The sequence below is a fragment of the Danio rerio genome, chromosome 24, assembly GCF_049306965.1.
Source record: "Danio rerio strain Tuebingen ecotype United States chromosome 24, GRCz12tu, whole genome shotgun sequence".
NCBI classification, from domain to species: domain Eukaryota; kingdom Metazoa; phylum Chordata; class Actinopteri; order Cypriniformes; family Danionidae; genus Danio; species Danio rerio.
In genome coordinates this window covers 1,215,536-1,228,251 of record NC_133199.1, presented here as the reverse complement: position 1 = coordinate 1,228,251, position 12,716 = coordinate 1,215,536, and the positions used below count along the sequence as shown (strand labels likewise).

Below are 12,716 nucleotides of genomic sequence, written 5' to 3'. Positions count from 1 at the left end.
AGACATATACACACAGACACACACACAAAGGAGCACATAGAGATACACACTTACACATGGAAACACACACACTCACAAAAACAGAGACATACACATTACACATGCACACGCATACACCCTGAGAGACAGATACACACACCCACACAGAGACACACACATTCACACACACACACACACACACACACACACACACACACACAAAGAAGCACATAGATACACTCACACATGGAGACACACACACACACACTCACAATTACAGAAAAATAAACACATTACACACACACTAAGAGAGCACACATAGAAACAATCATGCAGAGAGATACACACACACACACACACACACACACACACAAGCACACACACTCAAAAAACCCAAATTACTTATTTGAGCTGAAAGAACACAATTCGTGACATTTTTAAGGGACAACTTATTTGTTTTATGTTCAGTCGACTGACCTCATTTGTGTTTGGACGACCTGAATGAGTTGTGTGGAGCCCTGCATTATTTTACACCATACACACACACACACACACACATTGACATTGACCACATGCCCGAGGACTTGATCTACTGTATGCAAGTCTCCCTAACATGTTTGCGAGGTGTTTCTGAGCTCCTCCTGATTGAATCTGCTCCACCACACAGCTCCCACAGAGCCTCACTGTTAAACTGCTGGAGTCCTCCCGCTCCTCATCTCTGCCCATTCACTCTAATGGAAACCACATGCAGTACATTCAGCAGGGAAGTAAAAGGCTGTTCAGCTCCACTCTGGACGTCCCGCACGGCCTTCTGCTGCTATTGTTTCCACTCAGGCCTCTTGTGTTTGTGATTTCTGCAGGGCTGCCATTGCTGTGTGTAGTGTAGTGTAGTGTAGTGTAGTGTAGTGTAGTGTAGTGTAGTGTAGTGTAGTGTAGTTTAGCCACAGCACTCTTACATCAGACCCGTATCATCTTATGAGCGTCTGTCAACACTTTTGGATAATGATATACTATTTATAGACTCTGATGGGAGCCAGAATGTCTTAATATTTCATCATCTTTGTGCTTTGTTTGCAGAATTATTGCAAAACTTTGAAGACTTTTAAAATGATTCAACAGGATTTAACTTGAATATGTGGCTAAATTAAAACTTTATATATGAGGTTTTTCCCTTTTGTTTTGTGCATTTGTAGTGTAATTAAAATCTTAAAATTAATATTTAAAATCTGTAATTGCATCTTATGTAAATGTTATTTTAATGGCATTTAATTGTAATGGAAGGTAACTGTTTTAACTGCACTTTTAAATTGTGCATTTTGCATTACAGTTTGTAGTTTGTTGCAATGTGAGAAAAAATGCACAATGTTATTTTAAACAATTAATATTAAAAAAATAAATAAAAGTATTACAAAAAAAATGTGAAGCTTTAAATAAATTAATGAATCACATGTAAATTACTCTGTAAAAAATGCAGGGTTCCACACAATCCTTCATGTTTTCCAACACAAATTAAGTTAACTTATTAACTAATTAATTTTTACAAATTTAAGTGGATTGAACAAAATAAATAAGTACTCTCTTAAAAAAAAACTATTAATATTTGTGTTGTTGCAACTGATTTTAAGTAGTGTAATCAAGCAGCAAAAGTCGTTTTTGAGTGTACAGTTTGTTATTAGCTAGTTAAAGAAGCTTTATGAATGTTTTACATTTTATGTTTTAACATTTATTTGATTTGTTGTTACAACTGTGTAATTACAGTTAACCATATATTAATAAACATTACTTAAATTATTTTTGGATTAATAACAAATTTTTTCTATGTAATAAATGCATGTCAGTATGCATTTGTCATACTTTTACCATATTTTAATGAAAAAAATAGTAATTATTAACTATTAAAGATCCACATAAGTCATATATAAGTGCAGCAGTACATTCGAAAGTTCAGCTAATTGCAGCTAGGATACATTAGTTAAATTTAATTAAGTTTATTGTAATATTAAATACTTTTAAAACGTGATCTTTTGTCACTCCATGTTAGTGTCATATTTTTTAAATAAATCCCTCTCTGCTGAAGAGAGACATGGATGCATCCAAAGTGCTTCACTGACATGTGGAGCCAAACAGAGGATCATTTATTAACCAGACACAACACAAAGTCTCACAGGACACACTGATCAATAATACTTTACCTGGAAGATCAGCCGTTCCTGCTTCCTGTGTTCTGAATCCAGTGAGAGATCAGTGTCTTACTGGAAATACACAGACTATTGAACACAACATTTAAACTGGAGTTTCTAATAATAATAATAGATCAGAGTAATCTCATTACGAGTCTTTGTAGGATCAGTATTTCTCTGCACACACACACACATTTTCCTAATTGGTTTTTCGGTAACAGTTTATTTGGTCACACTTTAAAGTAAGGTTTCATTAGTTAATGTATTTACTAACATGAACTAATAATGAACAATACTAGTACAGCATTTATTCATCATATTTTAACATTACTAATGCATTATTAAAATCCAAATTCAGTGAAACTACTATACTATAACTAACATATACTGTAATAAATGTATTGTTCATTGTTCATGTTAGTAAATGCATAAACTAATGCAACCTTATTGTAAAGTGTTACCATGTATTTCAAGTCACAATTCATACTATTAACAAACCGTTAACCAAAACTATTAGCTCATAATAAGCTGCTTGTTAATAGTTAGTGAAGTTGGATTTGGGTTTTGAGTAGGATTAGGCATTTAGAATAAAATCATACTTTATAACTACTAAACAGCAGGTAATATTGCAATAATATGCAGGTATTAAGCAAGTAGTGAATAGCAGGAATTATCACTTAAACTAAAGTGTGTTTTTTTTTTTTTTTTTTTTTACTGTTCTTCTGTAAGCTTTCTAAATATTCTGTTTGTCCGCTGGAGTAACACCCCTTGCCAAAAGGATTCAACACTATTTCTAGCAGGGGAAGGAGCCACTAGGAAAGGGTTTGACTGGTGAATGATGGTTAGTTTTACCAGGGAAGGGTATTTGAGAGGCGGTATTTAAATCAGCTCATGGTTCCTCTTGCAGGAGCTGAGAATAGATGAGCCCTACTGAGTGAACTTATCACCCTCGTTTCTATATATCAGCTATCAAACACCTTTTCCAGTGGTTCATCACCACATTAAATATCCATACTCTGCTAGCAATTTTGGGCCCTATGAAAAAGATAGGAGGTTGGTCCTCCTTCCACACTTGTTCAGCACCAAACATACAACCAACCTATCTATCCAAAACCTTTGTCTTATTGCAATTCATTAGTATACTGACCACTTAATCAGAAATACAATTAGAAATCGCTTACCAGGAGCAAAAGAGTAAATTATAAATATAGATAGACAGATAGATAGATAGATAGATAGATAGATAGATAGATAGATAGATAGATAGATAGATAGATAGATAGATAGATAGATAGATAGATAGATAGATAGATAGATAGATAGATAGATAGATAGATAGATAGATTAATTGATTGACAGATAGACAGACAGATATGCTTTTAAATTTTACTTATGATTGATTAAATATCTGCATGTACATCCCTTTCACCTTAACCCACCCATAAACCAAACCTGCCACTAACCCGACCCGTATCCCACATCAACAATGCATTATGAACAAGTACATTAAGTATGTTGTATTTATTTTTTGATGCAAATTAATAGTAGCTAAGACCACCTAATATGAAATGGGACCCTTGTTTCCCCATACTTCTAATTGCACATTAACAAAGGCTGATAGAAACCCAGCTACGGATAATTCTTATAACATCACTACTGTCGATCCTTTCTATTGCATAAAATGCCTTTGGAACTCAACAGTTTGGACATTTAGATGCAGTTTTAATAATATAAACTAATAATAATTTAATAATATAAAACTTTTCAATTGTTTTTCCAGCATTGATTGAATTGTTGGTTTTTTTATGATAACGCATGTTTTTTTCCCTCATTTAAAATATTAAAAATGTTTACAGATTGATATGTTTCTGATCCCACAACTCTGTAGTGAGTAGTTTTGTAAAATGTAAACCGATGTTTCAGTATAATGTTAACATATGCTTTCTCTGTGAATGTATGTCATGAGTTTTTACTGCAAATGTCACATTTGTTACGCTGGAACTGCTTGAATGCACTTCTTATGATTGTTCTCTTTCTGTTCTAGATGGACCTGAAGCTACTTTTCATATCAGCATTATTAGGCATCATCAGCTGCAGTCATGCACAGCAGGGTAACGTAAACATCCACATCCTTCACTCTTCTGTCCTTACATAATGAATAACTCTGACAAAGCCAGGATTTCTCTCTCTCGCTCCGCAGTTAAATACTGATGTCATTACTCAGAGTCGCTCCACCCAGCGCGGTCGGAGCATTAGCCATAATGGAAAAACTTAGAGTAGTCATCTCTGGCTCCAATTACAGCGATGCAAATGAATCGACGCTTTGCAGCTCGCTGAAAACTGCTGTCTCTTGTGTTCTCAGAGGGCAACGAGTGCATTAAAGCCAACGCTTTGTCCTGCGGCGAGTGCATACAAGTGGGGGACAAATGTGGATGGTGCACTGATGCGGTGAGTGTGTGTTCATAAGCCTCACTCGCTCCTTTCTTTAAAGTACACATGGAATCAGAACTAACCCCTGCTGGATATTATTTAATATAAGAATGAGGTTTTAGTTTAGGATTCGTTTTTTAAATCAGTATTTAGTAAATATACTATTGGTGAATCCTAAAGTGGCGATCAGGTCTTAATGTATGGAAAGTCTCTTAAAAAGGTCTTTAATTTTTCTGTGTATACCCTGTGTACAGTAAGGTTTCACTTGTTAACATCAGTTAATTTAACTAAACTCGTAATGAAAAAAAAAAAGCCAATGCTCTAATTTATTACATTTCGTTTATTGTTTTGGTTCCAATTTACTGTGTAACTATTAAATGTTGAAGTACTGAGTAATGTTGATTAACTGCATGCATGGTCAGGGAAAATGTTAGGGTTAGCTGCATGCAATTGTACATTAGTAAGTTATAGAACATGCAACAAAGACACTAAAATCAGCATAAGGATCATGTGGCAGTGAACACTGGAGTCATTGTGCTCAAGATGCAGCTTAGTGTAACAGAAAAAAGACATTGCACAGTATTGTTTTTAAAAGAGAACCCCCTTTAAGTGGCTTTTACTGTACTTTTGCTCAAATAAATGCAACATTCATGAGAATAAAGGTGATGATGCACAGGACAACTTTTAGAGCAGATGTTACCGGTTAACTTTGGGTTGCCGGGAAATTCCATCAATGGGCAACCAGGTTAGACACAGAACCAGATAAGTGTTGCCCATTTATTAATAATAAAATGGTCAATCATCATTGCACCGTAATATTGCCCAACAACATTGCTTAAAAAGTTGCCTCTTATATCATCACCTTAAGAGCCACTGCCTTATAAGCTTCTTCAAAAGATCAAACGTGTAATGCAAAAAACAAACTATAATTTGTTGTTTTGCTCCATAGAACTCCATATAAAAGCCAGAAATGTTTTTGCACGGGCCTATTTAAAGGGTTAATGCTGCCAACTGATGATCGACAGTAAAAATGACAAGTTTCACCTCTTCCCAACAGGGAAAACCAGCAACAATCTAGAATGCATGATTATATGCTGTCATGGCTTTGCGATGAAAAAATGTGTTTATAATGGAAGTCAATGTGGCAAAAACAGCACCAACATAACCAAAGGGGAGTCAATTTAAACAATACACAAGGGTAACAGAGCGGCTTTTGTTGACATGTTGTACTTTGTACCTTTTTGTACCGTTAACACCAATCAAGTCATTATATACAGTAAATTAAAACTATTAAAAAAACACATTTAACTTCAACAACAAAAGTTGTGGGAATAAAGGTCAAAAGCCCATATTGCAGCTAAAAACAACCTTTAATAACCTTCAACTAACCGCTTTAATATTTACTCCCGACAGGAGTTTCTGAAGCAGGGAGAGCCGACATCGGCGCGCTGTGATGAGCTGGAGTCGCTCAAGAAAAGAGGCTGCGCAGAAGATAAGATCGAGAACCCGCACGGCAGCCAGAGAATCCTGAAGAATACACCGGTGACCAACCGCAAGAAAGGAGCCGAGAAACTCCGACCCGAGGACATCACGCAGATCCAGCCTCAGAAACTCAGCCTCCAGCTCAGATCCGGTGCGTGTGAAAGCAACACCATGCAGTTTATAATGACTGGCATTGCATTTAGAGTTTGTGTTAGCACTGGTATATCTGACTATGTCTTATACAGGTGAAGTCATAATTATTCGCCCTCCTTTTCACACACTTTACTGCTTGTGATTTGGATAATGCTAACACCTGTGTTATTGCTGTAGGAGAACCTCAGAATATTAAACTGAAGTTCAAGCGGGCTGAGGACTATCCCATAGACCTGTACTACCTGATGGACCTGTCCTACTCCATGAAGGACGACCTGGAGAACGTTAAAAACCTGGGGACGAGTCTGATGAAGGAGATGTCCAAGATCACCTCAGACTTCAGGATAGGTCAGAGTCTTAAGCTGGACATTAATTTATGTGTCAGGATTTTAACTTTCAGACATGCATATAATAATATATGATTATTTATAAAGCCTACACTATCTGTTAAGCATATGTTTTATATAAATAATTGAATTAAAATGGTTATGTTCTTAGATAATTGTATTACTATTAAACTGTAGGCGAAGAAAACTGCAATGGTCAGTATCATAATTTTTTTCCTCTTATTTACTATTGTTGTCCAAAGACTTGCCTAATTAGTATCTTACAAAATAACTAGTAAAGTATGATGTACTGTCATCATTGCAAAGGCAAAATAAACTAGTTATTAGAAAATATTGCATTTAAAATTTAGTTATGTGCAAATCATTGTGTTTATATTTTATTTCTATATTTTTTAAATAATATTAATAATTAATTAATGCTAATTCTAAAATAAAGAGTCACAATCACTGCTAAAGCTCAAACAGAGAAAATGTCTATTTATTTATTTATTATTAATTAGTTTTTTAATCTAATATTCTAATTTGTTCATTTGGGGACAGGTTTTGGCTCTTTTGTGGAGAAGACCGTCATGCCGTATATCAGCACGACTCCGGCCAAGCTTCTAAACCCCTGCACTGGAGACCAGAACTGCACCAGCCCCTTCAGCTACAAAAACGTGCTCAAACTGACCAGCAACGGGCAGCGCTTCAACAGCCTGGTGGGACAACAGCAGATTTCTGGAAACCTGGACTCTCCTGAGGGAGGATTCGATGCCATCATGCAAGTGGCCGTCTGTGGAGTGAGTATAAAGCTACGTGAAGAGGGTTTGCTCTAGATAAGGACACTTTTTTTGTTATTTTATATATATATATTACAATTTTACAATTTTTTTCATTAACATGTCTTAGTAATGACATTTGCTTGGTTTTATGATCGAGTCTCTATAGTTTTCAAATCTCAATCAATCCATTTGTCAATCTGTTTGTTTACACAAAGAGCAGAAAATCAGATATGTTAATATGTTAAGTGTTTGGTTTTGTCCAATCAGAGTGGAGTGGGCTGCTGCATTGCATATTATGAGAAAAATGATGATGAAGAAAAGTTTTTTTTTCTTATATGGATGTAAATCATCATGTGAGATGAACAAAACTAAACTAGGAACATTTTTAGTAATAAACGGGAGCACTTAAATGTGTGGTTATTTTCAGTAACTTTACCAGTGGAAAATGTACTGTAATGTGGCCTCATTTGTGTGTTTTTGTACTTTCAGCTCATTCCTTGTATCCCTTGGCCTCATTTTTCCCTCTTTCTTCATGTGTGTGTTTTTTCTTCTCCCTCTCAGGAGCACATTGGCTGGAGAAACGTCACCCGTTTGTTGGTTTTCTCTACTGACGCAGGTTTTCATTTTGCTGGAGATGGGAAACTCGGAGGAATTGTGCTTCCCAATGATGGGAGGTGTCACTTAGAAAATGACATGTACACCATGAGCCATTATTACGTATGTATACGATTGAGCTAATACACTGTCATCATTATAATTAGCGTTATATTTGAAGGAATTGAAGGGAAAAGGTGGAAGTAAAATATGCATTAGATACATTTTTTATCAATTAAATATATTTTTATTTGTTGTTTAGTTTTGTTGTTTTATTTGTTTTTATTAGTTTATTTGTTAAATTGTATTTGTTTTTAACTGCAAAAGCAGTCATTTTCAATTCTTTTAATCATTAGTGACTAATAAGTGACTTTTAATCGTAGGTGGTTTGTATTGCTTTTATTAGTCTAGAAGCAATATCGCTGCTTTTGACTTTTATTTGCAAAGTATTTAATGATTAATAATTTGCTAATATTAAGCATGCACAAGTACTATTTTTTCATTTATGTTTTTATTACATTTTTTGTAGTTTGCAGAGTTATTTATTATTAACAATTTGTTATCATTAATTTTGCGAATATTAAACACACAAAAATGTTTTTTCTATTTTAGATTGTATTTTTATTACAATTTTTTGTAGTTTTAAAATATATTATTATATTTGTTTATATCTGTAATTTATATTTTTATTTTATTTTTATAGCTTTTTAAATATGTCTATATAATTTGTTTGATTGTTTTTATTAAGTAATTTTCTGTTAAATTTTAGTTATTATGGCACAATTAAAGACAAATATTTCCATATAACATAAAAAAAATTTGTTAATGTTTATTTAAGTAATAATTATATAATCTATGATGATTTAAATATCCAGTTCAAGTATCTTAAAGCCCAAGTATATCATATTCAATTACAAATTAAATTATTCAAGTAAATATTTTGGCCTGTTTATATTCTCTACCTTCAATAGTTTGCATGAGTATTGCCTATAATGTTTACATTCCTGTCTTCAGATAATTTTAATACCAGACTGTTGGATGTTTGACAGATTTAGCATAACTTTCATTTCTTTTCTTTCCTCTCTCGACTAGGATTACCCCTCGATCGCCCACTTGGTTCAGAAACTGAGTGAAAACAACATCCAGACCATCTTCGCTGTTACAGAAGAGTTTCAGCCTGTATATAAAGTAGGTCCACAGATGATTTGCTTAATGCTGTGAATGGATTGCATGTGCTGGAGCAGAAACTCATATTTATGAGTGTCTGTAGTCTATTTCCCTCGTAGAGTCTTTTATCTTGCTTGAATTGTTTTTTTTGGGGGGGGTGAGTTCAATAATTGAAAAGAAATGTCCCTGTTAAAAAGCTATTATTGAATGTCTTTACTACTGTGAGCCTGAAAGTCACCAGTCTGAATCCAGCTTGTCTGTATTTGGAAATCCACAAGCACAAAAATAGTTTCCCAGTTTGGACTGATCTGAATGCCAAAGCCATAATTTAGAGTTCCTGTCTGCAGTTTAGAGACTGCTGTAAAACAAACACCCCGAGTCCCTGTGCTGAAGATCCATGAATATTTTCAATGTTTTTTTTTCTCCCCTTTTTCCACAGGAACTCAAAAATCTGATTCCAAAGTCTGCAGTCGGCACGCTTTCAGCAAACTCCAGCAACGTTATCAATCTCATTGTTGATGCTTATAATGTGAGTACAAGTTTTTTGACAAAACTTGAAGGGGTGTTTATAAAACCTTTATGATCATGATGTGACAAGTGGACGTGAATGAGATTTTATGACAACTGTTGTTATGTGTCATTTGCTCAGTTACGGTAATTTAAATGCAATGATGACATTGTTTGTTGACATTACCAAGACCATGTCATAAGCAGGATTGTCATGAAGCCATTATAAATGTTTTGATTTTATATCAGCAACATTAATGTTTGTTTTGACTTCATCTACAGTAGTACAAGCTGAATGTGTCATCAAAATGTCTTTAAATATTAATATAAAAATGATTTGACACTTTTAATGAGAGATTTTAATGGCAAATACAGTGAAAACATGATCAGAAAAATATGCATGACAATTATAATGACAGCCATGTTTATAACATGTTGTGTTGTCTTGGGTATGTCAAGTCATCATGACCAAGATGAAGATTGGTTGTGATGTGTTTGTTATGTCAACATCTTTGCATCTAAAAATGGCATAACTGAGCTAATGACACGTAAGGACAGTTGTAATAAACATGCATAAATTCTCATTCATATATCATGTCATGTTTATTAAGGTCTTATGAACACCTCTTTAAGTAAAGTGTTACATTTTTTTTACCTCCAACTCATATGAACAGCTTGTTTATCTCTTTTCTGAAAAATGACCCATATGTGCATTGCTAAAATAATGCCACCTCTGAGACGTAATGCAGTGTGCACTTTCGTCTATTTAATAATTAGGCTTTCGTTGCAAATTAGAGATTCAGTTGCACAGCATCCATGCGTTTAATCCCAGGGATGCAGCTACTGATATATGCTTACCTTGAATAGACTGTAAATCATGTTGTAAAGCCTCTGCCATGTGCATAGAAGTACATGTAAATTGTAAATAGGACAAATTGTGCATACACTTGGGGTTTTAACCCAATGCTGGATCAAACATAGACAAAACCACCTGTTGGGTTAATAGTAGTATTAGTAGTAGTCGCCATCGTAGTAGTTGTCTTCGTCATCATCATAGTAGTAGTAGTAGTAGTAGTAGTAGTAGTCGTCTTCATATCAGCAGGCATAGTCATAGCAGTCGTCGTAGTAGTAATCGTAGTAAAAGTAGTAGTAGTCGTCATCGTAGCAGCAGTCTTTGTAGTAGTCGTCTTCGTAGCAGTCGTCATCGTAGTAGTAGTAATATGGTTGTCGTCATAGTAGTTGTCATAGTACTCGTTGTAGTTGTCTTTATAGTTATCGTTGTCGTAATAGTAATAGTAGTAGCCATTGTAGTTGTCGTCATAGAATTTGTCGTAGCCATCGTCGTCGTATAAGTAGTAGTAGTAGTTGTCATCATTGTTGTCATCATAGAAGTATTAGTAGTCGTCATCGTAGTAGTAGTAGTCATTGTAGTAAAAGTAGTTGTCGTTGTTGTCGTAGCAGTAGTCATCATTATTGTTGTAGTATGGTCATCGCCATCGCAGTAATAGTAGTCGCCGTAGTTGTCTTTGTCGTCTTAGTAGTCGTCATAGTCATTGTAGTCGTAGCAGTCGTCGTTGTAGCCATCGTCGTAGTAGTCGTGGTATTATTATTATTTTGACATGCTCTTAGTGCTTTTGTGCTATGTACTTCAGATTCTGTGTTTAGATTGTTAAAATAGAGCCCATTGTCTGATACTAGCTTCGTTCATACATAAAACACAAAACTGCCATTAATCTTACAACCGCTAGAGGGCGCTTAACTCAACTATACGGTTTTAATTCGCTGTGTGCACAAATGACTCTCTTTTTAAAATATAAACACGCTCTGTTTTGAAAGCAGCTGGTGTTTTTGTGTCAGTCTCTTTCCTCAGAGGTGATCCTGGAGAACAGTAAGCTTCCTGAAGGAGTGACCATCACATATCAGTCGCGCTGTAAGAACGGTGTGGTCAACGAAGGAGAGAGTGGAAGGAAATGCTCCAACATCTCAATCGGAGACGAGGTAAGGCCAAATCAACAGCGTTTAGATGCACCAGGGCACAATTGCATATAAGCTCTATGTTTTTCTCCCTCAGCAAAACACCCAAGCCAGATTACATAAGGACTTTCATGCAACCAGGCCCTGACATCAGTAGCCTGTCATTTCTGTACAGTAAGTCTGTTTTGATTTATATCTCCAGGTGTCGTTCAACATTAACATCACGGCTCAAGGCTGCCCTAAACAAGGCAAGACAGAGACCATAAAGATCAAGCCGCTGGGCTTCACTGAGGAGGTGGAGATAACACTGAGCTTCATCTGCGAATGCGAATGCCACAAACACGCCATGAAGAACAGCCCGCTGTGCCACAACGGCAATGGCTCCTTTGAGTGCGGAGCCTGCAGGTGAGAAAAACACACGTCTTTGGTCAGTTATGTTAAGTCTAAAGTGCAGTTGAAGACAATATTATTAGCCAAGAGCTGCAGAATTCAGGCTAATGTTAGCAAACCACCAAGAAGAACCACATCCAGCAGGAGTAACTGTGGACGCCAGGGGAAGCTGCCTAAAGGGTTGTCTGGCTGCTGACCCCGATTGTATTCAAAAAGCATGCAAGCACAGCTTAACGTGCACCTCAGCTCTCCTGTTTCCACCAAAACGGTTGGTCTGGAGCTCCACAGGGTCAATATACATGGCTGAGCTGCTATAGCCAAAGCTTTGGTTACTCTTGCTAATGCCAAACGCTGGTTTAAATGTTGCCAGCAGCAAAAATTTTGGGCTGTGGACAAGGTGAAACATGTAATGTTCTTTAATGAGTCCACCTCCATTGTCTTTCCCACATCTGAGAGAGTTACAGTGTGGAGAAGCCCCAAAAAAGCGTCCCACTCAGACCGCTGATGCCCAGAGTGTTGGTCTGGAGCTCCACAGGGTTAATAAACATGGCTGAGCTGCTATAGCCAAACCTTTGGTCACTCGTGCCAATTCCAAACGCCGGTTTCAATAGTGTCCACAGCGAAAATCTTGGGCTTTTGACAATGTGAAACATGTAATGTTCTCTAATGAGTCCACCTTCATTGTCTTTCCCACATCTGAGAGAGATACAGTGTGGAGAAGCCCCAAAGAAGCGTCCCACCCAGACTGCTGA

General features: G+C 36.0%; 1 protein-coding gene across 5 annotated transcripts in view; it reads left to right on the top strand.

Moving 5' to 3' along the window:
- The window catches only part of itgb1a (integrin, beta 1a), a 46,923-nt gene that overhangs the window by 20,777 nt on the left and 13,430 nt on the right, over positions 1-12,716 (top strand). For all 5 annotated transcript variants that reach the window (XM_068217076.1, XM_017353835.3, XM_005170612.5 and 2 more), the window contains 10 exon segments: positions 4,204-4,270; positions 4,522-4,607; positions 6,003-6,222; positions 6,402-6,572; positions 7,112-7,350; positions 7,894-8,049; positions 9,019-9,114; positions 9,533-9,622; positions 11,458-11,598; positions 11,777-11,979. In XM_068217076.1, coding sequence (XP_068073177.1) covers positions 4,204-4,270; positions 4,522-4,607; positions 6,003-6,222; positions 6,402-6,572; positions 7,112-7,350; positions 7,894-8,049; positions 9,019-9,114; positions 9,533-9,622; positions 11,458-11,598; positions 11,777-11,979 — 1,469 coding nt within the window.